This window comes from Balaenoptera acutorostrata, chromosome X (genome assembly GCF_949987535.1).
Source record: "Balaenoptera acutorostrata chromosome X, mBalAcu1.1, whole genome shotgun sequence".
NCBI classification, from domain to species: Eukaryota; Metazoa; Chordata; class Mammalia; order Artiodactyla; family Balaenopteridae; genus Balaenoptera; species Balaenoptera acutorostrata.
Window position 1 is genome coordinate 11,008,039 of NC_080085.1, and position 24,967 is coordinate 11,033,005.

Sequence of the window (24,967 nt, forward strand, 5' to 3'; positions counted from 1 at the left end):
GACATTACGCCTGGATTTCTAGCTGAGTATCTTTTTCTGCTCCCAAAGCTCTGGCACCTAAGTTTGAGGCAATTTGAATCCTGTAAAATGAGTTGCGATATATGTTAACATGCAGACTTTCATTAGGGGAAACAGGACTAAAATGGTAGTAGTAGTGGTGGGGTGAGCAGCACTTAAAAAATTCAATATTGGGAATCCCCTGGCGGTCCAGTGGTTAGGGCTCGGCGCTTTCACTGCCCGGGCCCGTGTTTGATCCCTGGTCGGGGAACTAAGATCCCGCAAGCCGCGCAGGGTGCCCCAAAAAAAAAGAATAAAAAGAATCGATATTAAACTTCCCCAATCTTGGACAAACATCTTTATTTAGGAAATCAAATAAATATGGTAAAAAATTATGCTAGCAACTTGATACAAAGATACAGGACCAAACTTAGAATTAATTGCTCAGGTTATTCAGAATGGAACAAAATTCTTCAAGTGCTCACAATTAGCACAGAAAATACGCAGTTATATTACTTGCTTTTCAATGGACATTTACTGGTTTACTGTAAGATCCCACGCTGTTACAGTACAAAAAAGAGGCTGGCTACTCCTGCCCCCTCCGGTATACAGCCTAAATGGCCAAGAGCGCAAGTGTTAATGTGATGCAAGCTTTTCTTTGTTTACAATTCTAAAACTGCCTTACAACTTTTTACTAGTACAGCTATCAACGGGTTCACTTAATCTTCAGTTTACTGTCTGAGGGAAAGGAGACATAAGAACATAACCTGTCACTTTGGTCCTAGCCCCCCACTTTACAAACATGGATCCAGGATTCTAGTATTACAGCAGGATCACTGTTCCCAGTCTCTGACAGGGGCAGGCCTGTGGCATTTGGCACTGCAAAGCTGTCTGCTGTGGCTTCTTGGCTTCTTAGTGTACACATACTACTTGTATGTATACTACCTATACATTTTCATAACATCTCTAGATGTATAGATGAACCCATGTATGTGCTATCAACTTCATTCCCTACTGCAGAAGCTTTTGGTTTTAAATCTGCCTACCAAATCTTCACAATGACATTTGGTTCTGGATTGTTAAAATAAGATCAAGCTATCTGAATGAGGAAAGTCAAAAGCTTATTCTCAATTTTCAAAATAAAAATATTTCAAGCTTACTGATAAAGAGCTCTTCATAAATAACACTGTTCACAAGCAAATATCAATCTGTTGATAATCATAAGAAACTGAAATACTATTTTTAAATATAAAAGCAATTTCATTAGGTTTAGATAGATTGAGACTACAACTAAAACTTTTCCATGCTGTTTAATTCAAGTTACTTACAATGTACACCTTCCTGAGTATACCCCATTGTAGTGACACTGTTTACTTCCGAATTTTTTGCATTCAGCTTAAAAGGTGTTTCTTCCCAAGAAACTGAACTTTTCTGTCAAATGCGCTTGATCGAATAGGAGAATTGGGTTCATAAAATGGATTCATTGCAAACTAGAAGAGAAGAAAGTATTAAGGTGAGCTTGTCAAAGTTAAAAGGCTGACATCATAAGTCTCTAAAAGGAAAATCTTTTAAAGTTTTAAATTAAGTCATTAAAGACATTCAAAGCAAAAGTCTGAAGACCACATTTTTAAGTTTCAATGAAGATGTTCCACTGTTAAATATTAACAGCCCCTTAAGGAAATTTCTGTCTTGGTGTTGAAGGGAAGTACCTGTGGCAGAACCCATGGTGGCACGTATGGTAAGTGCTGCCTGTGTGAGCAAAACCAACTCCCGGGATCCACCCTGTGTGTGAAATACAACTACATTCAACGTTCATTATCAAGATGTGGATTCATCCGGTAGGCCCTTTGGCTATATAAAACACATGAAAAATCTGATATGCTCAGAGTGAAGGAAAGGTTATCCCACACTGCTTTTAAAAGTTACTCTTGTGCGGTAGTTTTTAACAATCAGGTTTTTAATACTCTCCTTTAACACAAGGTGAGTGATCAGTTTCTCAGATAATGTAATGAGTATATGATAGTATGTGTGAGGGGAAATTAGTACTGGATGGAATCACAAATGAGGAAAGGAGTTACCAACTTTTACACCTTAATCACTTGATGTTGTCCATCTTTATAAGAGGGCTAAATATTCTTACTTGCTACTTCTGACTAGGAATATTGATTGTTAACTGTGCTGATATGCAAAAAACCTTGTCCAAATAGAGAAGGTTTAAATTATTAAGAGTATACTGTCAGCACTGCAGTTTAACCACTCACATCTTATTACTATTTCATTTTTTCCAAATGAGTATCAAGACATGCGCGTGGCCCCTTTCTCCTTGAGTGACTTTGATAATACATGAATCACTTCCTGTTTATGATCTACATTCATTGCACTGTAACTTACTTGTTGAGTAGATGGAAAACATTTTACATTAAAATTATGAAGCAACTTCCCTTACACAGACTGCTTCTGTCTCTCGCTTTAGGGTTCCCTCATAAAATCAACTATATGCACCAAAAGGGGGAGAATGAAACCGATTTAAAAATAACTACGACTTGTTGTCCTGCCTACGTGGTAAGCTGGTGGTAGAGACCTGCCTGGTGAGGGAGCTGCCGGGAACCGTCCTGCTGGGGGAGAGCTCTGCTGAGAGGAGAGCTGTGCGGTCTAAGGGGGCTGCCTCAAAAGTTGGAATCTCTTTTATAACCAGATTTTACAAGGTACAGAACATACCATACCTTTATATATAAATCATAGACATCAGTAAAGAAGTTCTTTATCCCGTCTTCTTGCCTGATGTCATGCAGCATAATAAATCTCATATGTGAAATAATTAAGGTATAATCTTCTTTAGAAATGAAAACTGAAAAGCGATCAGTCGATACAATATTCTTCAAATGAGTCACATGCAGTGTATTTTGCGATGGAAAAGGTGAATCCGTACACTGGGTTCAAAGTTAGGTTAGTTTTATCTTGAAGAGAACATAATCTTTTTAAGTTAGAAAATAACTACAAAATAAAATCACCATTGATATGGTTCAGATAAACCTTAACTTTATATATGAGACTTGGTTTTAACATTATCTGTTAAACAAAAGGTGAGTGTTTTTTCCCCCTAAAAAAATAAAAGCCCCGTAAGTGGCAATGTTTACCTAATATTTTGCAGTCCACAGACTCAGAACCTGGCATCTAGGTCCCACCTTGGTCTAGTCTGTTACCCCAACCCTTTGTTAGAGCTCTTTATTAAACAGGTAAGGATATGACCCGCAGTGACGAATGCTGAAACGAACCACTCGTTGAACTTGTCCACCGTCTTCAAGTACATGTTGTTTGACAGCCACATGTTCTCATCTACGAGGTCGAGAGCCGCGTGAGCTATGAACTGGTTCAGATGGCGGTGATCGTCCTAGGTGGCAGCGAGCAGCACCAGATTAACATTTCCTTACAGCGTCAAGAACAGCCACACTTCACTCTGCAAATTCTAGACACAGCTTTCGGGGGGGTGGGGGGAAGCTTTCTGCTTTTACTTCGATTATTGTCATGAGACTTAACAGAGGTCTTCAGTGCTTTCACATTATTTTCTATTTTATAATCTGGTTTCGAAAGCTCAATAAATAGAAACAGCCAATTACTTAGTAAATGAAATGTGTCCAAGAAATTATATTTTTAAAATTTTGCAAGAAGGAAGTTACCAAGTTCTGTAACCATTTAAGCATGTGAAAAAAAGGATACTACATTAAAAAAAAAAGTAGGGCTTCCCTGGTGGCGCAGTGGTTGGGAATCTGCCTGCTAATGCGGGAAACGCGGGTTCGAGCCCTGGTCTGGGAGGATCCCACATGCCGCGGAGCAACTAGGCCCGTGAGCCACAACTACTGAGCCTGCGCGTCTGGAGCCTGTGCTCCGCAACAAGAGAGGCCACAATAGTGAGAGGCCCGCGCACCGCGATGAAGAGTGGCCCCCACTTGCCACAACTGGAGAAAGCCATAGCACAAAAACGAAGACCCAACATAGCAATCAATCAGTCAATAAAGAAATCTTAAAAAAAAAAAAAAAAAAAAAAAAAGTTGCTTAAAAAAAAAAAAAAAAGTAGATCCTGCTTTTTTTGTTTTTCTTCCCCCTCACCATTCCTCCCTTCCCCTCAGCTCAGATCCTGCTTTCAAGAAGCTCGCATCTTTTTAGAGGAGGAAGACAGGAAAAAACAAGGTAGGCTGGGGCTGGGGGTAGGAGGCGGGGCTTCATGTGCGGTGACACCTGGTGAGCAGTGGAGACAGCCTGGCACAGGGTCTTGAGGTACAGGGAGCTCATATGGCAGGGACCTGGGAGTGGCAGGCGGCCAGGCTCAGCCCCAGCTGCGTATCCCCTGTGCCGACAGTGCCAGGTGGTCCTGTCAAAGCCGGGGGTGTCCTTTTCATGGACTGTAAAGGCCTAACTGAAGAAGGTGGGACTGTCCCAGCAGAATGTGGAGAAGGAATTCACAACCTGGAATGCAGTCTCACTCCTGTGGAATTCTTACTTTCAAAATGCATTTTTCAAAGAACACCTCTGTTACAGGTTGAATTTGTGCCCCCTCACCCAATCCCTGTGTTGCAGTCCTAACCCTCAGTACCTTAGAACGTGGCTGTATTTGGAAAGAGGGTCGTTGCAGATGTAATTAGTTACCATGAGGTCATGCTGCAGTTGAATGGGTCCCTAATCCAATGACGGATGTATTTATAAAAGGGGGAAATCTGGAGACAGTCACGCACCTAGGGAGACTGGCACGTGAGGACTGCAGTTCTGCTGCCACAAGCCGAGAACTGCCAGAAGCTGGGAGAAAGGTCTGGAACAGACCTTCCCTAGCGCCTCTGGACGGGCACGGCCCTGCCGACAGCTTGGTCTCAGACTTCAGGCCTCCCCAGCTGTGAGACAAGACATTTCTGTTGTTCTAAGGCACGCAGTTCCGGGTACTCTGTGACGGCAGCCCTAGGAAACGAACATGACTTCCTTGCTGAGGAGGCTGTTCCCGTGCCCTGGGAGCCCTCGCGTAGGTAAAGCATGTTTACACTTCACCCACGGCGCCGTGACGGAGCCAATTTAACCCTCAGAGGAGTGGACGTGTTTTGTCTGGCTCGCAGTAGTGCTTTCCCTTACACTGATGATCAGTCTTGAGACATTAGAAGAAAACTGTAGAAATGGTTTACGGAGGTGAGTGGTAGCAGGAGAAAGAAGATCCAGTCATGCGACCCTATTTTTACATGCACTGCTTTGCCTACCACGAGGCCACTGGAGTGAGAGAAAAACTGTACGCAGCCGTATACCACACAGAGCAACTGCTGCTGCAGGGACGCCTCACATCCAAGTGTTAACGAACAATGTGCTCATGTGAATGTGGGAAAGTAACGTAGCGACGACACCTGCTAGGATAGTACCTTGGATTTCTATCGTATTTTAGTGGCAAGATCTGAATAGTTGAAAAGCGTCTTACACTGGACATTACGCATCACATCTAATTTCAAACATCAGTTCCGGTCTTAAGGGACATTCAAGCCTATTTTGGAGGTTGGGAGAAACATGGCATAACCTGTCGGCAGTTTATTTGGAATATGCACTTGTACAGGGAGACGGAAGGGACCAGCTACGCTCATCCCAAGACTCTATGGCTCTGTTTACTGTCGGTGGCAACGGGTTCTTGAAGCTTGTTTCTCGGGAGCCCCTCTTGACAAGAAGGTTGGGTGGCGTCACTGGAGGGGAGAGCACGAGGGCACCACGCGGCCAGTGGGTGCCACGCGGGCGCCGCCGACAAAGGCCGCCGTCTCGGGCAGCAGCAGGACGTGTCAGTCGGGGTCTCTTTTAGCCCTCCCGGGGTAAGTGGGTCTAGCACGGGTGTCCTGCTGAACAAGGTGATTCACGGGGACAGAAGGGACTTTCCTGGCATTTCAGGGCAGCACCGCGTGCTCCTGCAGACCCACTGCAGGTGAGCTATGTTTCTATGTGCTCAAGGAGCCGCCCTCACAGGGGGTGACACAGGGAACTGATGACCAGGGAGGGGAGACCCAGGGCATCTGCTAGTGCGTGCTAAGTGTGTGCTGAATTAGAGCACGAACAATTCAGAGGATACTCCTGGCTGGCTTCTATCAACCTGTGGGGCTGCAGAGCAACCCTCATTTAGTTGTGCTGGGTTCGTAGGTACCTCATCTGTCCAGATCTCTTGCAGTTCTAAAATCACATCACACCATTATCGTTACAGCAACAGAACAATTTTTTAAGGTTCCATACGCACTTTGGATTCTGCTTTTCCAGCTGGCAAAAACTCCACTTCAAAAACTGGATTATCATGGTGACCAACAATGACAAAGTAGAAGCTTCCAGACATTGTCTTCAATATATAGCTCCTAATTAAATGAAAATAACACATATTTTTAGTACTCAGTACTGAAAACCAAAAACCAGGAAGTGACAAACTCCATTTTTTTTTTTTTTTAACTTAAACCTGAATTGTAGAGGAGGTGGCCCCTAAGCTCGGCATGCTTTCCAGCATGCCACTGTAGATACATGGCTTTTGGATGATAAAAATTCTTTATCTGTGATGTGTCCTGGAGAATCCACTACTACATTTTCATACGGAAACTGGAAGACCTCTAATATGAAATCATAAGAACAACATTCTCATGATCCGAAAGTGTGGAACATTTAGGGTAAGCTGGCTTAAACTTGGACTAGATCAGTCAGCCTTGGCGCTAACACCTGGGTGCTAATTAGGAAATACCTGACTTGCCTTGGAAATTTTCAGGACGGATGCTTCCAAGGAAGCTAAGAACCACTCTAGCGCATGTCCTTTACAGAAAGGAGAGCTCCTGGAGCGGTCAGCTACAGGCTGTGTGGTACTTGTATTCCCACCTCAAGGGGCTATGCACATAAAAGAGCCTGTTATATGCCTCTTCAAACACCATTTATGAGAGAGGAAGAAACAGTTTTGTACTCTAGAAGAGATGGAAGAGGTCATAATCCAAAAGGAAGACATTCTGAGTCATTAAGAGGTCTTGGAACGAGGGTTAATAGGTTTGCTACAGGAATAAAACAGAGAAAGTGGGGGGTGGCAGGGGAGAAATCAGTGATTCTGGGGCATTTAGCACAATTGAAATCTGAATGGATGGACGGACAGATGGGCAGATGCATTTATGTATGTATTTTTCGTACGAGGTCTTTGGAATCAGAACAAGCTAGGTTCACGTCTAGCTCTAGCTACATGAGTGCAGGCACTTGGAGACATGGGGCCTAGGAAGGCCTCCTCATGGGGCGGGGATCTGCTTCACTGGGAGTGTACAGTAAGGTGTGTCCGAACCCAGGGCCCATCGAGCCTCACTGGGACTTCCACGTGATGACATCTGAAGACCTTGGAAATGTATTTCCTGATGAGTACAACATTTTGTAGAGGAAATCACGGCATGGCTGGCCCCTTTCACTCTGGAATTGGAAGGCCGTGACTGGAAGAAAAGGAAGAGAGGAGACTCGTGGCATGATGAAGTGAGTCAGATTTAAAAGGTTATTTGGAGCAGCGGTTGGCACACTATGGCCTGCGGGCCCAATCTGGCCTGGTCCGTCCTCTCACTACCATCTAAGGCTGCTCCTGCCCTACAATGACAGAGTGGGGTGGTCGCCACAGAGACCATCTGGCCCTTTACAGAAAAAGGGGAAAGACGAGAAAAAGACCCAAACAGTAAAACTGGACAACAAAGGCAGGCAGGAATGATACAAAAGCTCTGCAAAACCAGGAGAATTGGCAGTAATTCTCAAGCACAAGTGAGGGGAAGAGGGATGGGAGCCTGAAATTTTAACCAAGTAAACAATGACATCATTCATTCTTGCCGGAATAGGTTTCATAGTTGGAGTTTGCCAAGGGAAGGGCTTACTTTCTTCAGCACAAACATTTAAGCAGCAGCAGGGGGAAAAAAAAAATACTGTAAGGAAGATACTTCTCCCCCTACACACATTTAGAAGCAGCAAGAGACAATATATGTACAAGGAAGATTACCCTCCTCCCCGCCTTCCCCCAAACCCACTCAACCGTATGTGGAGACCCGTGTCTGGGAGACAAGCACATCCTAAGAACAGCGTGAGGATAAACAGAAAGGCAACTGCAGGAAATACCACATAAAGGGTCGATCACAAACTGCTCAGCTACGCAGAACCAGAGCTGCCAATCGTGTGATTTCACACCCAGCTGAAGAAGGTATGCAACTCTCGATTCCATTCTGACAAGGAAAAGCTGAAAGGTGTAGTGGAAGAAAAGGAAGCCACAGGAGACCATAACCATTTTGTCTCAGGAAGGGAATGTCCACAGTCATTTAATACTTGGGGCTTCTCTGCCTAGGTGGTGAGCAGAGGTGAGACACGCTCTAGAATTCTGTGCTGTCTGATATAGGGAACTTTCTGCGAGGATGGAGATTATCTACACCTGCTCAATTTTTCCATCACCTAAAATAGGGGCCCTTCAGGTGTCTCCAAGGTCTCGAGGTATGGAGGCAGTCACACAGAGCTTGGCAATGGATTAAACTGGGGAGCTGTGGGAAGAATCGAGCATGTTTCCAAAATGTCTGGCTGAGGTGATCAAGCAGAATATCAAGATGATGAACCTGTTCACTGAGAACGGAAATAAGAAAGGGAAGGAAGAGGGATGAATATGAACAGGTCAGTTTTGAACGTGTGGTGGTAGCCAGAATAGCTCCCCCGAGCCCCACCAAGATGTCCACATCCTAATCTCGGGAAACCTGTGAACGTTAATCTATTCAATACATGGCAAAGGGCATTAAGGCTGCAGATGGAACTAAGGCTGCTCATCAGCTGATCTTCAGATAGGGCGAGGATCCTGGGCTACTCAGGTGGGCCCAATGTAATTACAAGCGTCTTTAAAAGTGGCAGAGGGCAGCCCCAGAGGAAAGTCCGGGGGAAGCGTGGCTGTGGAAGGATCGCCACGGAGATACAACGTTGCTGGCTTTGAAGAGGGAGGAAGGCCTCGTGCGCCAAGGAATGCGGGTGGCCTCTAGAAGCTGGAAAGGACAAAGAAACAGATTCTTCCCGAGAGCCTCCAGAGGGGATTTCAGCCCAGTGAGACCCGTGTTGGACGTGCATGCTACAGAACTGTAAGATGATAAATTTGCGTCGTTTTAAGCCAGTAAATTTGTGGTAATGTGTTGTGGCCACAGTAGGAAAGTAACACATGTCAAAGCTGAAAAAACCTGCAGGTATAAGAAAAAAGGAAATACTCCAGGAAGTGTCAGCAATAAAGGTAGGTGCATTCTATAGAGACTGGGGACAAAATGAGTTTATTTTCCGTGGGCCGCGGGTTTTAGAGCCCTGTGGCAAGCGGGGGGAGGGCGGGCCATGGTGCGTGGAGGCGAAGCCACTCAGAGCAGTGGGGGAATGAGAGTATGGAAGAGAACAGCGGCTGGGGCTGGGTTTTTCCAGCAAGTATCCCCTACGGCTAACACAGCTCTTCCCCCTGCCCCTTGCCCAAAGGACCTGTGAGGAGGGGGCTGTCGTTTGGGCAGTGTGTGTGTGGGGCGTGGGGGATGGTGCTGGAATCTAGGAGAGGGAATGCAGGAAAGAGAGGCGCTGGGGGGATTAACTCTCCTCAACAAGGACGAGAACCTTCTGAAAGTTCCAGTGCCGAGGCCCTCGGGGCCTCAGGGGCCTGATTGATGAGTGCTGTGTCTGGGTGATGAACAGCACGTTTGTGAGAAGTTGCCATAGTTGTTAAAGTACCAATGAAGAAATCCTCCCTTGTAAGGGCAGGACTTGTCGGCTGAAGGGAGGGGAGCCAGGACTCCCATCTGTGGTGAAAACAGCTGTTTGTGGTGGCTAGAGCGTCTTGAGCTGCTTTTGAGAGAGGTAACTAAAGAAATGAACAAGGAGCTCTGGATTTCACTGAAAAGACCGTGTACAGGATGTGAGAAGGAGGGCACTAACTAGTAATGAACGTAAAAATGGGACCAGAAACCTGTGAGGCTAGCATTAGAAGGGCAAAAGCCCAAAACAAGCTGCAATGTGTGGAAGGCTTTCAGGCTACCACAGGAAAAAGCAAGGGAGAAAGGTCAATTAGTTGAGGCACCTGGTACATAAATAACACGGGACACAGGTGTGCTGAACTTGAGTTTTCTCAAAGAATGATTCTCACACGGCAAGTGTGGAAGCAGTTAGGTTAGGCAGGCTGTGAACCCCAAGACAGGTATGTTAAAGAAACAGTTGCGTTGACAACTGACGGTATAACTACTGGTCAGTGACGTTTGAGAAATCACAGGAACAGAAAAGAGCCAGTAACTGTTACTCCAACTTTGAGAAACAGAGAGGCTTGCCTCCCAGTCTGAGTACTTCCGAAGAGATTAAAACACCAACAGAAATAGGTATTAAATGCCTGTCTTCAGTCAGACACCATGCTGGGAGCTTTTATGACAAACTAAGTCATTTAATGTGACTCCCTAGACAAAAAGAGTGGGTTACGACTCACTCGCTTGTTCTAGAAGAACAAGTTATGTCAGACCTACACTCGCTGTTGAGGAAGGGAAATACGGAGACGGTGAATCACTTTCTGAAGTCCTGTGGTTCTCTGCCTAAGAACCCAGGGGAGACCTGTAGCCTGGATGACAGCCTGTGGTACCCCCAGAGCCACGGCAGTGCCGGCGCCCAGGAAGTGCTCGTTCTCTGCTGAAGGAGGGACAGTGCAGGGCTGACGGGAATGTTAAAGTGCTCCATGTCAGTCGACAGCATGGGGTCTCGAGGGAGCCTTTGAGGTTGACCTTAACCTAGTCCAGCTCAAGGTTTGCATCAGTAACTGAGGTGAAGCCAATTTACCACACCCAAAGACAACATGCTAAGGGCACCTAATTTATTAGAAGGCTAAAGTTAGGATTCAAAAGATCTCCACGGCTAGGAGAAACAGGTGACATGAGCAGGGCAGAATGTAAAAGGATTTGGAATAAAGTCCTGTACTTGGGCTGAAATCAGCCGCACAACAATAGGATGCGGGAGACCTAGTGTAAGAGCCGCTCATCTGTGAGACCCGTTTTCATTTACTGCCAGCTAAATCGGAGGCGGCAATCTGATACAGCGGTCGAAAGAGCGAATGCAAGTCTAGGCTGCACAAAGAGAAGATGATGTCCTCATCGCTAATACTACCGTCTCTGGGGGACATGCTCAGTTCTGGGAATCACATTTTAAAACCATTAACTCTGAGCTGTGTGTGCCGGGAGGAGGGAGGCATCTAGGCTAGGGAATGCAGACAGAAGCTACTGAAGGAACTGAGGATGTTTAAACCAGGGGCGGGGGGAGACGTTTTTTGCGGGGGCAGTGGGCTATGGTGCACTCTTTAAATACGATGCTGTCTAATGGGAAGGGATTTGACTAGGGATGGCAAATGGGTTTTTTCCCGTGAGCCCATTCTAATCAACTAGCAGTGAAGGCCAGGAACTGGTGCTGAGAGAGATTCTGAGACTAAGGGTGGTCAGGGGGAAAGGCTGCTGTGATCAGTTACCCACATCTGCTACGGGTTTGGGAGAGGGCAGTGCCTATGGGAGCGCCAAGTATTTGCTAGCTCTGAACTAGACAGACTTATTCCAAACTCTTCCAGAGGCCAAGCCTAGGGCTGCTCCTTTGAGGTTACATGGAAAGACATTTGGGTCAATATAATTGAGAACCTTGTAACAATTAAAGAACTATCAGGCTGCCTTGTGAAGTGACACCACCCCCCCCCCCCCCGCCCCCGATCACTAGACGTGTGTTAAGGGAAGGCTGGAAGACCGCTAGTAGTGCCAGACTGGGAGGATGAACCCAATGAACTTAGAAGGCCCCTCCGAGACAACTCATGGATGCCAGTTCCAAAACCACCCATTTTTACAGCAAACCTCTTTACAGCCTCTATAGAGGAACTTCTGGAAAACTTCCCTGTGCTCCCAACAGCAGTGGCTTCAGTTGTTCCATAGACCTGGGGCTGGAAGACTAACCTAGTGTGGCACAAGACATGTCCACTGCAATAAGCAGGATGAATACTGTTGATAGTTCTCTAATAGGACATTTTTCCTATTAATATTAAAAGCAATTCCTCTGCCTCACCATAAGTGAGGTTATGCTGGCTTTTGGACATTTAATCTAAATCTATTCAATTTGGGCACCAAAGGTTGGGGGTAAGAGGGTCTTCAGGCACAGATGTGTTTTTATTTAACAGTACTTGCAACATATTAACATCGTCTTAGAACATTTTTCATCATCTCACTATTCTGCTCAAAAGCCTTAATGTTTCTCATCTACAGGGATCAAGTACCAGTATCAAAAACGTAGTCCCACGTTGCTCTGTACGGGTTTTCTCAACCTCATTGCTCTACCCTGGCTACAGTGGACTGGTATACTTTTTTTCTCCCCCACTGATTGTGTCCACTCCAGATTTATTTCTCTCTTCATGCCTGGAATACTCTCCCTCATTCCATGTGTAAACCTCACCCATCTTTCAAAGCCCACCCAAATTCCTCCTCCTCCAGGTATTTCCCAACACCAACGTACACGCTGTCTACCTCCTATGGAAGCCCTGTCACTCTTGATGCCTCTTAAATTCTCTAAGCCTTTCACCGCCAGGGGTGAAAATTCATTGTACTCATCAGTGCTGTTCACAAAACCATCACTGGCCCAATTTTGTCCTCATGGGGCTTAGATACCTTATACCCACAGCATGGGGCTCTGGAGTCAGATGCCTCACTGCTCTTGAAAGGGTCCTGATTTTATTTTATTTTTTTATTCCTTTCAGAATGTTCCCCCTTCCTCCCATGCTTTTTGCCCACCATCCAAATTCAACCCAACAAGGCCCTGATGAAGTCACGCTTTTCAGAGATGTGCCCACTCATGTCCATCTCCAACCACTTTTCTAAAATCGTTACCCAGTCTACAGTGCATCTTAGTTCTTAGTCAATTCTCTGGCTGTAATGTTTTCATTATTGCTTCTTGAGAGACTGGTTCCTTTTCTTTCTAATGAGATTTAAGTATGTGGGGGACCCGGCTCACCAATCTTCACAGCACGTACAACGATGGGTACTCCAAGTTTAGCTCACTGGTTTTCAACCAGGGGCAATTTTGCCTCCCAGAGGACACGTGGCAATGTCCGGAGACATTCATGGTTCTCAGAACCGGGGGCGGGGGAGATCAGGTGCTACTGGCATCTATTGGGTAGAAACCAGGGATGCTTGCTCAACATCCTGCAGTACACAGGACAGCCCCACAACGGAGCATTTTCCGGCTCCAAACGGCAATAATGCCGCGGTTACGAAACCCAGGGTGAGCTGAATGACCCAGTGAAAGGTACAAGAAGCAAAGCCCCCGAGCAGGTGGACGTTTGCAGGTTGAATCGCGGTGTGGACTGGCCCGGTGGGTTGTGAAGAGCTCAGCCGGCCCCGGGGCAGAGGGGAGAGACAGGGCCAACACCCGGATCCCGTGGGGCCGGGGACATCCCCCAGAGTCCCGGAGCGCCAGCCGCCCACTCGCTCCATTCCCTACCTGCGGCGAGACGCCGGGAAGAGAAACGCCCAGTCAGTTGCCGCGGCCGAGACCCGCGTTCCGCAGTTTCCGTAGGGACTCTGCAAGCAGCCCTCGCGAGACTCCGCTGTTGCGCTCTCGCGATAGTGGGCGGAGCTTCCAGCCGCAGCGCGGCGCAGCTCCGGGCTTGCGCTGTAATGCTCCAGAGTAGGGCGGCTGGGCTTGGAAGACTTCGGGGAGGGGAGGGATCAGGTCTGAGCGGTTCCAACTCCGGCTAGTGCCGCGCCTTCCCTGGCCTTCTGTCTCCGGTCTCAGCCCTCCAGCCGCCCGTGAGAGTCCCGCGTGGGCCACAACCACGCCCACCTATCAGACCCGCGGAGAAAGGAAGTGCGTGTCTCTGCCTGAGTTCTTAGTTCGGAGTTCAGCTTGTTCCTCCCGTTTTTCTGGGACAGCGGCAGGGCTCTCCGGCCAGGGATTCCCCTAGGCCTGGGCTTGTACCCCGGTCTCGGGCTCTAACTCTGGGCACAGTGGGGAGGGCTCGGGAGGAAGCTGATACCTCAGGTAGATACATCTGCCCCCTCCTCGGGGCGGGCGGAAGTGAAGCCTTTGTTTGTTTCCGTTAAACCGCCTTTGGCTTCCTTGGAGCCCACCGATCCGTCTTCAGAAATTCACGTCCCCTCTGCCCGCCAGGTAACCCGTATCCGTTTTCTCTTCTAGGCCACCATGCTCCCCATATCTGACGTGTTGAGTCAAGATGAACTGCGCAAAAAGCTGTACCAGACGTTTAAGGATCGGGGTATACTGGACTCACTGAAGGTATCACTTTTAGGCATAGCTGTTACATAAATTTTACAGGTGTAACCTGTAACAGGTAGTCCACATGTAAATACATCCATGTGTTGGGCTTTAAAAATAGCATGATACACAGATTGTATTGGTGAATTACACTGCTCTGTTCCTGTGCAACTCTTAAATCGTAAAACAAACACATTTTAGTAAGGTTAGGTTTGTTTTAAAAAATTTGGCTTACAGGTTCCTGAGTTAGTGGTTTTATGATACTCATATTTGAATAGAGGATATTGTCATCATATAGAAAACATGAAGGGACTGCTTACTGTAGAAAAGTTGGGGTAATGAGAAATTTCTTTTTTAAAGTATACTGAAAGGTATAAATACTTGAGCAGCAAATATTTCTTAGTACACTTCATGTATGAATTAACAGCAAGGAGTAGGATTAGCTCAAATGTGTTTTCATTACAATATACATTTCAAAAGACCATTTTACACTTAAAATGGGAAATTAAGGACAATTTTTTCTTGTCTCCTCCATTGTTTTTGTAACTTAAAAATACTATAGACTCATCTGAAAAATACTTCAAACTCATCTGAAATATAGAAAAGCATACAAGAGAAGTCATCTCTAATACAAGTACTAATTGGCATAATGTGTGTATTTGTGTATCCTCTTTACTATTATATGGTGAGCATTTTCCTGTGTCCTTAAATGTGTCTTGAAATCCTCATTTTCATTGGCACCAGGCTCATCTTTGGATCTTTGGACATATGGGTAATTTATGTAGCATTCCCCTGTTATTGAATATTTAGGTTATACCCAGGTTTACACATTCCTTCAATTGTATCTCTCACTTTGCCTAGGATAGATGAAGTGGTATTAATGAATCAAAGGGCGTGAACATTTGTAAGGTTCTTGGTGTACATGTCTTGTTTTAGAAAGGTTGTAATACAACTGACCCTTGAACAACACGGGTTTGAACTGCTCAGGTCCACTTATATGTGGACTTTTTTCAATAAATACCTACTACAATACTACACTGTCTGTGGTTGGTTGAATCTGCCGATGCAAAACGGGGGATGTGGAGGGGGCTCCTAACCCCTGGTGGTTCGAGGGTCAACTTCAGTTTGTATTCCACCAGCAGTTTGAGAATGCACGTCTCTCTCCCATAGTATGATCATGACATGTTTTAAACCAATCTAAGACTGAGAAACTCTATTATTTTAACATTCTTTCTTTTGTTTATCAGTGAGGTTGCATATATTTTCTGGCCATGTGTATGTTTTCCATGGATTGGTGGTTCATGTTCCCCTTGCCCATTTTTTTTCCCTAGAGTGCTGGTGTTTTCTTATTGATACGAGTTCTTTTAATGGAAACTTAATCTTTTTTCCCATTTTTGTGGCAATACTGTCTGTCTTCAATTTTAATTTGGCTCTAAAAATACTGAAGTTACATTTTTATGTGGTCAAGTCTCTTGTTTACTTTTTTTGTGCTGATTATTCTCAGTCATTTTCCACTGAGAATGAATATTCACTTAAGTTTTTAAAAAGGCTCTTTTTTACGGTTCATTCCTTAACCCACCTGAAATTAGTTGTAGTATATCACGCATTAGTCCACTTTCTTAGGCGGAATGGTTCTTGCGTCTGGGCATGGTGTTTGTTCTCTTACTGTCCTTTGGGTTTGGTTTGGTAGGGTTTTACTTCATGTCTATAGTCCAGTTGATAATGACCTATCATTATCCATTTTGAGCTATCCTTGTTAGGCTTTGGTATCAGGATTATGCTAGCCTTGTTCACTTGACAGCTGCAGCCTATCCTAAGGAGAAATACTGTTTCTTGTTTGCAGCTGGCCATTCAGTTTGTTATTCTAGCGTGATCAATGGCAGGGGGGATTTTGGCAGGGGAGATTTTTACTTTCTCAGTCTGAGCTAATTTACTTTCTCAGTTTAATGACCTGAGTGAGTTCTAATTTTTACAATTCATTGAAGTTTTGAGTGGCCTAGTTCACTTTCTCTTTGGGTGTTTGGAAAGAATTTGTATTTATGATTAAGTTCGGAGTCATATGGGTGTCTGGTAAATGAAGTTTATGAAAAATCTTCTTTTTCCTTATTTTGAGTCTACTCTGTCAATTGCTGAGAGATGTGCTGAGGGTTCCGGGTCCCTAAGTCTTGTCTCTCCTACTTCCCCTCCCCCCACAATAATTGGCCTTCTTTCTTTTTTTTTTTTTTTTTTTTGAGCAGAGAAAGGTTTATTGCAGGGCCAAGCTAGGAAAACAGGTGGCTTGTGCTCAAACCCGAACTCCCCTATGGTTTTTTGGGGAGAAGTTCTCATAGGCACAATTTGGGGTGAGGGCTCTGTCCTTACTTCTGTCTTAGGGACGTTGCAAGCTTTAATTCTGAATAGATTTCCCTCTTTGCACTGGCTGCTGGAAAGCCCCCGGCCAGTTTTGTTTTTGTTTTTGTTTTTTTTTCTTTTTTAGGTAAGAGGTGGATTTATTTAGAGAGAAACACTCCACAGAGTGTGGGCCATCTCAGAAGGTGAGAAAGCCCCCCCGGCCAGTTTTTGGATTCCTTCCAGCAAGTGCTAGATGGCATGCTTTTTGGGTGTATCAAGATGGAAATTCATCTGTAATGTCATTCCACTGTTTGCTGCTCTTCCTTTTACCTTGCTTAAATCCCTCATTTAATTCTTAGTCATTTCAGTACTTGTTTGCAAGACACCCTAAATCCTTGAGTTAATTAAGCTGAATCTAAGTATATTTCTTCTTTACTATGTTACAAATTTAATTAAACCACTAAATTTTACTGGTGGAGGAGGCTTTAGTTTCCTCTTTTCAGTTACTTAACTGTATCAGATGAGGGAAAGCATACATATTCTATTTAGTGTAAATGTGTTTTTACTCTAGGATTTTATTTTATTTATTTATTTTTTTTTGAATTTTTGAATCTTATTTATTTTTTTATACAGCAGGTTCTTATTAGTTATCTATTTTATACATATTAGTGTATACATGTCAATCCCAATCTCTCAATTCATCCCACCGCCACCCCCTGCCCCTGGCACTTTCCCCCCTTGGTGTCCATACGTTTGTTCTCTACATCTGTGTCTCAACTTCTGCCCTGCAACCTGGTTCATCTGTACCATTTTTATAGGTTCCACATACATGTGTTAATATACGATATTTTTCTCTTTCTGACTTACTTCACTCTGTATGACAGTCTCTAGATCCATCCACGTCTCAACAAATGACTCAATTTCGTTCCTTTTTATGGCTGAGTAATATTCCATTGTATATATGTACCACATCCTCTTTATCCATTCGTCTGTTGATGGGCATTTAGGTTGCTTCCATGACCTGGCTATTGTAAATAGTGCTGCAGTGAACATTGGGGTGCATGTGTCTTTTTGAATTATGGTTTTCTCTGGGTATATGCCCAGTACTATAGGATTTTAGATACACATATAAGTTCTGTTCTATGCTACTAATATAGAACTAATATATTCTCTTTAGCTAAAGGATAGAAGAAAGAGATGTAACGAGAACTTCATTTGTTTCTTGTTTGTATTCTATTAATAACAATTCCTTAGATGTCATTTATTTCTGAACCCTGTGAATCTAGGCAGTGTACTCTTTTTTTTTTTTTTTTTTTTTTTTCAGTGTACTCTTAAGCTCTGCCCAATTGTATGTTTCAGATTACATGCAAAATAAATTAGAACAAATATCCAGCAGTCTGATTAGGGGATTTTTTTAAAACCAAAATGAATAATAACACTGGTGTTATAACTTTGAGAAAATTAGCCACCTTGAGCCTAAATTTCCTCATTTATAAAATAGGGGAAAATTATTATATTTCATAATGTCTAGAATTGTAAATAGTCCACGTGAAAGTGAATCTTAATAAGGCTTTTTTGGGTTTACTGATTTTTCTCTTGTGTATACTATTTCTGTTTTGGGAACCTAATTTTATTTTGATCAATATATTTAACCCAGTATTATTTTCGTATCCTCCAACAATTTGCAGAGAGGTGAGGAAGTAGCAGAGTTTTCTCCTGTATTTGGTACCCCAGTGAAAAGTTGCTGAACTGGGCTCGTAGGGAAGCGAAGTTAGTCTCACCACGTTCTGGCTCACCACCAGCTCACTTGGAAGCTGGTGAAAGCAAGCTACTCTTTCTAGAACCCACTGGGCTGCTTGTCTCACAGGGTAAGACAGAGTGTCCAGGGGAAGGTTCCTAACTTGGGGCCATGGATTTAGAACCATTCTGGAAACAAAAGGAAGGATTCTAATTCATGTGACAAGTCTGTGTCCCGCCAGTGGAAAAAGTCCTGCTGAAATTATTTTTTCCCTCTTGTTTCATTTTGTATTTGATCTAGACGCAACTCCGAAACCAGCTAATTCACGAGCTGATGCAGCCTGTGCTGAGTGGCGAAGTGCAGTCCCTCTCCCTGTCAGTGGAAGGGAGCTCCCTCTTAATACGCGCTTCCAACTCTCTAGTGGCAGATCACTTACAGAGATGCGGCTACGAATGTGCGCTTTCTGTCTTCTTTCCCGAAAGTGGTTTGGCAAAAGAAAAGGTAACACCTTTGCTTCTCTGTCTCTGAATTTTCTGTTCACAGCTTCTCCCTCAGGTAATAGCTAAGTGCTCCTTGGCTAGCTGGGTCCCTTTCTTGTTTATCTTTGAAATTACATCATGTATTTGTTATAATGTGACAAAGGAGTATGAAATCTGACATTGTTACCAATTCCTTGGTATCTTGATTTGTCTTTATAAAATTGTGACGTTTTGGAGCTAGAAGTGATCTGACACTCCATGTGGTCTGAGGACGCAAAACTGCCATTTATGTTGAATGTCTGTTGTGAGGCTGGCACTGCTGGTCACTCTGCAGGTGGTACATGTATGACAGATGAGGACCCAGAGTCTGGAGAGGTGGGGTGATTTGCTCAAGGTCACATGATTGGTAAGTGGCAATGCAGGGCAGTAAATCTAGAGCTACAGCGTGCCGTCTGCAGTATGCTACAGTCTCTTCAGATATTTGTCGTCTTTGTGATGACATAAGAGAAGGGAGGGATAAGTGACTTTTGAAAAGCTGTGGAGTTCTTAAATATTAGAACACCTTTTACCACTTTCCTAATGATGGTCACTATCTTTCCACCGACCACTGAACATACTAGTCATGCTTGGTTATTTTAAAGGCAGATATAGCACACTTTCCCTATTGCCCTTCTGCTCCCTAACCCCACACGTGCAGGCCTCCCCGGCTATCAGCCTTTGTATGTGCGGGCAACCTGCCTTGGCACACCATTGTCACCTGAGTCCATAGTTTACATTAGGGTTGACTCCTGGGGCTGTCCCTATGTTTTTACTCTTTATCTTGGCCATAATTGTCCACAAGTGTGGTATTCAGCTGTTTTAACAGAACAGCAGTGTTATTATTGGAAAAACTTAAAATTTAAATATGCTGTATTTATTCATTAACAATCAAATTTTACCAGCATTAGGGATTCTTTGTTGATCCTTCTATCTAACTTTCTAATTACATTTCACAGTTTTGCTCCTAGAATGAATAATGTCAATTATATGGTTATAGCAGTGATTATCTAGTTCATACACTTAAAGGTTTCTGTACTCTAAAGTACTGTGCAGAATATTCTTTAATGGAAAACTAATCGTAGATTGTATCAATGTTCTGAGGGTAGACACAGCATGTATTTCTGTAGTATGTATTGTTTACTAAGAATACTCAAACTCTTTGACCACATGTGTATCTAAGATAGTTTTAAACACTTTGTAGTTGTAACGATAGTACAAACTTAGTTTATTTACATTTTGAAGCAATAGTAATTTTAAAATGTCATTGCAATTGAAAGACCCTGGAATGCACTCATATATTCATTGGTGCCTCAGATGTTTGAGTGTTTCTTATCTGTAAGGCATTAACCATTTCTGTTATTTCTGTTAGGCATATCATTTTTGATGTGAATTATTTGGAGGTTAATTACGTGATCAAGAGAAAAATTTTATCCTTTTGACTGCAGCGTTTATTGTAACTTAATATAAGAAAGCTTACTTGTTACATTATTAGCATAGTTATAATCTTATTTAGTCTGAACCATGAGTTTTAGTCTTAAATTGGGATGTTTCTGAATATATCACTTACACGTTGATGTTAAAATCTGTGTACTTTTTTTTTTTTTTTTTTAAGGTATTTACTATGCAGGATCTATTACAGCTCATTAAAATCAACCCTGAATCCAGTCTGTACAAATCACTGGTAGGATTGTTTCGTTTTTATGACCTGCTTTGGTTTGTTAATAATAACGGAATAGTTGAATAAAGGTAAAATATTTTCTTTTAACAGATTTCAGGATTTGACAAAGAAAACCAAAAAGGTAGGAGCCTTCATCTTTGTAGAGAATAGGAACATTTTTGTTATGTATTGTTTTGTATAAAAGTATGAAACTAATAATTTTCAGGTGGAAGAATAGGGAATTTGAATTGAATCATTTGACTTTTTTCCTTGCTGACAATACCTTTTTAAATAGAACAATTCATCTGTTTTACAAATGTGGATCCTTTCCCCCAAATTTTAACCTTTTAAAATCGCTATTACTCAGATGAGAAAACTAGAGACAGCATCAAGAGCCCTACAAACGGATTGAAAGTTGGTCTTTCCAGAGATACCCACTGTTTGGAACATTTCCAAAACAAAAACAAATAACGTTTAGGCCACTATCTTTGTATCCTAGATATGCCCCTAAGTACAATATATAGAGTATTGTATTAATATTGGCTTAAAGAATGAAATATCTGTTCAGTAGTGTGCTTTTTTTTTTTTGTTTATATAGGCCTGATAAATTGCTTTAATTTTGGCCTTGATAATAACCTTCAAAGAGTCCATAACTACTCTTGAGATAATAGAAAATGTATATATTGATCTCTGCCCCCAGCTCCTGGCACACAGCTCCCAAAATCCTTGTAATGTCCTAAGTGATAAGAACACAAGGAGCATATCTTGTTCTAGTATTGGTCTTTGACCTCCATTCTTGACACAGGTCTCCTGAAACCCTTGTAATTTCCTGGGTGATAGGAGTGTCTTGTGTTCGAATGAGCCAACACTACGTGGGTCCCTGGATGGCTGCTGGATGAGGCTGGTCACTGGAAAGACCAAGCCATGATTAGAAGCTTGAGATTTTCAGCTTTGCTCCCCATTCTATTGAAGGGAGGAGGACTGAAAATGAATAATCGATCATTTTTGTGAATAATCGATCATGAATGTGTGATGAAGCCTCCATAAATCCCTAAAGTATGGGGTTCGGAGAGCTTCCAGGTTGGTGAACATGTGGAGGTGCTAGGAGATTGGCACACCTGGAGAGGGCATAGAAGCTCCGGGCTCCTTCCCACATGTACCTCACCCTGTGTATCTCTTCTGTTTAGCTGTTCAACTGTATCCTTTATCATATCCCTTTTTATATATATAAATTTATTTTATTTATTTATTTTTGGCTGTGTTGGGTCTTCGCTGCTGCGCGTGGGCTTTCTCTAGTTGTGAGCGGGGGCTACTCTTCGTTGCGGTGTGCGGGCTTCTCGTTGTGGTGGCTTCTCATTGCGGAGCACAGGCTCTAGGCACGCGGGCTTCAGGTTGCGGCACGCGGGCTCAGTAGTTGTGGCTCATGGGCTCTAGGGCGCAGGCTCAATAGTTGTGGCACACAGGCTTAGTTGCTCCGCGGCATGTGGGATCTTCCCGGACCAGGGCTTGAACCCATGTCCCCTGCATTGGTAGGCGGATTCTCAACCACTGCGCCACCAGGGAAGCCCCCTATCATATCCTTTAATAAACTGGTAAACGTAAGAAAGTGTTTCCCTGAGTTTTGTGAGCTGTTCTGGTACGTTAATGAAGCCCACGGAGGAGGTTGTGGGGAACCCCTGTGTATAGCCAGTTGCTCAGAAGCACAGGTGACAGCCTGGGCATGTGACTGGCATCTGAAGGATGTATAGGTATGGTGGCCAGGGGTGGTCAGTGTGGGACTGAGGCCCTTAACCCACGGGGTCGGATGCTGCCTCCAGGTAGACAGTGTCAGAATTGAGTTCAAGTGTGGGCCACCCATCCGGTGTCGCGGAGAACGGCTTGATGTGAGGGAAAAGCGCCACACACTGGGTCACCGGGAGAGTCGGGAGTAAGTGTTGTGAAGTGTTCTGTGTAAAAGTCAAGGGGCCCACAGGGAGGGGAGAGATGGGAGGGAAGAGGTGGGTTTTTCCCTACACAGAAGGAGGGAAGCTGAGGTTTTTTCCCTTTACAACTGCTGTGGGTGACAGGCCACAGGCTGGACTTGATGATGGACTTGGTAGTATGAACATAAGCTGGTAACTTGCCTGTAACGCATAGTTGTTATTTAGATCTTTTCCAAAAAATCCGTAACGTCATGTAATGGCCTTTTTGTGTTAGTGTGCTCTTTGATTTTGTCTGTTGCCGGCATTGCTACCCTCCCTGCTGGGACATTAATTCAGGCCTTGCCATTTGGCGAACACTTGAGTACCTACTTTCTGCCAGTCATTATTCTGTGACTTAACTGCCTGCTCTCCCGGGAGTAATGTTAGCAGAGGATAAGTAAATTGGATCAGAAGACATTCTGTTTTTATTTTACTGTATTATTGAAGTATAGTTGACCTACAATGTTGTTAATTTCTGCTGTACAGCTAAGTGATTCCGTTATACATACATGTACATTCTTTTTCATATTCTTTTCCATATGGTTTATCACAGGATATTGGATATAGTTCCCTGTGCTCTATAGTAGGACCTTGTTGTTTATCCATCCTATGTATAATATTTGGATCACAAGACATTCTAGGTCACCTGCAAAGTAGGTCATCCTTACTGAAGTTGAGGATGGTAGGTGATCCTAGGTTGTAGATTCTGTGGCCGTGCTGTCTAGTGTAACTCTGTGATGGGAATGTCTGTATGTGTGTTGGCCGATACGGTAGCCACTAGCCACATGGGGCTGTTGAGCATTTGAAATGTGGCTAGTGTGACTGAGGAACTGAGATTTTAATTTAAGTAGCTACACGTGACTAGTGGCCGTCACGTTGGACAGCACAGTTCTAAGTAAATAGCTGCTGTCTGTAGTGTAACTATTTCAGAAAGGAATTTAGGGCTTGAAGGGATATTAAGAAATAATCCATTTATTTATAGGTATTTATACTATTAAAAATAGCTTTTCACCTTTAAGCACTCTTTCAATCTTTCTAGTTCAGAAAGACATCTGGCTAACATCTCTTACCAGCTTTACCCAGCATCCTAGTAAAATTTCTGAAACTCAGAAAAACTGAGTTGCAGACATGTCATGCATCCTAATGACATAATTTGGATAGAATTCTTGGCTAACAGTAAAGCAGCTACTGTTAAAATGAAATGATTTAAAAATTGGTGGCTCTCCATTAAGAGAGTGAGACTATCAGAAAACATGTAAGAAGATGTTTTGTACCTAACTGTTGTGTATTCCCTGACAGAGATCTTTGGTTTTATCTTACTGTGTCTATACTTTGAGGGTGCTGATCTGTTGAATGGTTACAGTACTTTTCCCCTAGATTCCACTCACACATCCTTCCCACCCCTCATTTTTCCTTTCAAAGATAATGATACCCAGAAAATAGCTGGCCAGAGAATTTGGACACTGGCTCTTTTCTTTCTGGAAGTTAAAATCCTTGCCTGTGATTGGCAAAAGAATAGATAGATCGATCGATCGATCAGTGGGACAGAATAGAGAGCCCAGAAATAGGTCTATACAAACATAGTCAACTAGCCTTTAACACAGGCAATTCAATGGAGGAAATATAGTCTTTTCAGCAAGTGGTGCTGGAACAGTTGGACATTCATATGCACAGATATGAACCTGGACGCAGACCTTACACAAAAATTAACTGAAAACGAATCATACATCTAAATGTAAAACACAAAACTATAAAACTTCTGGAAGAAAACATAGAAAATCTTTGACCTGCTGTTTGGCGATGAGATATAATACCAAAAGCATGACACATGAAAGAAAAAATAGACCAGTTAGACTTTATTCAAATTTAAAAACGTCTGCTCTATGAAAGAGTGAAAAGGCAAATTACAGACTGGGAGAGGGTATTGGCGAAAGACATCCAGTAAAGGACTTGCATCAAAAATACACAAAGCACTCTGAAAACTCAACACTGAAGAGACAAGTCAGTTAAAAAATGGGCAAAGGATCTGAACAGATAGCTCTCCAAAGAAGATATACAGTTGGCAAATAAGCATATGAAAAGATGCTGCACATTATTTGTTAGAGACATGCAAATTAAAACAAAAATGAGATAACGTGGCCAAAATCCAGAACACCTTCAGCACTAAATGCTGGTAAGGATGTGGAGCAATAGGAACTGTCGCTCATTGCTAGTGGGAATACAAAATGGTACAGCCACCTGGGGAGATAGTTTGGTGGTTTCTTTTTTTTTTTTTTTTTTTTAATAAATTTATTTATTTTTGGCTGCATTGGGTCTTCGTTGCTGCGTGCGGGCCCTCTCTAGTTGTGGCGAGCAGGGGCCACTCTTCGTTGCGGTGCACTGGCTTCTCATTGTGGTGGCTTCTCTTGTTGTGGAGCACGGGCTCTAGGCGCGCAGGCTTCAGCAGTTGCGGCACGCAGGCTCAGTAGTTGTGGCTCTTGGGCTTAGTTGCTCC

At 43.6% G+C, this 24,967-nt stretch overlaps 2 protein-coding genes across 12 annotated transcripts in view; one reads left to right on the forward strand and one right to left on the reverse strand.

Moving 5' to 3' along the window:
* Nucleotides 1-340: 340 nt before the first annotated feature.
* TRAPPC2 (trafficking protein particle complex subunit 2) lies at nt 341-13,635 on the reverse strand. Its single transcript, XM_057537936.1, has 5 exons — nt 13,495-13,635; nt 6,242-6,353; nt 3,240-3,388; nt 2,721-2,802; nt 341-1,487 (listed from the first exon to the last, which is right to left on the reverse strand). Exons 2-5 carry the CDS (start codon nt 6,332-6,334, stop codon nt 1,389-1,391), a joined length of 423 nt encoding a protein of 140 aa, XP_057393919.1. The 5' UTR covers nt 6,335-6,353; nt 13,495-13,635; the 3' UTR covers nt 341-1,388.
* OFD1 (OFD1 centriole and centriolar satellite protein) overlaps nt 13,627-24,967 on the forward strand; it is a 98,895-nt gene continuing 87,554 nt past the window's right edge. For 8 of the 11 annotated variants that reach the window (XR_009006623.1, XR_009006619.1, XR_009006620.1 and 5 more), the window contains exons 1-5: nt 13,627-13,860; nt 14,191-14,289; nt 18,638-18,838; nt 20,468-20,536; nt 20,624-20,654. Coding sequence is in view for 4 of the 11 variants with exons in the window: in XM_057537926.1 (XP_057393909.1) it covers nt 14,197-14,289; nt 18,638-18,838; nt 20,468-20,536; nt 20,624-20,654 (394 nt within the window). In the remaining 7 variants the exon portion in view is untranslated. The other 3 variants (XR_009006625.1, XM_007182040.2, XR_009006624.1) reach the window with 2 other exon arrangements.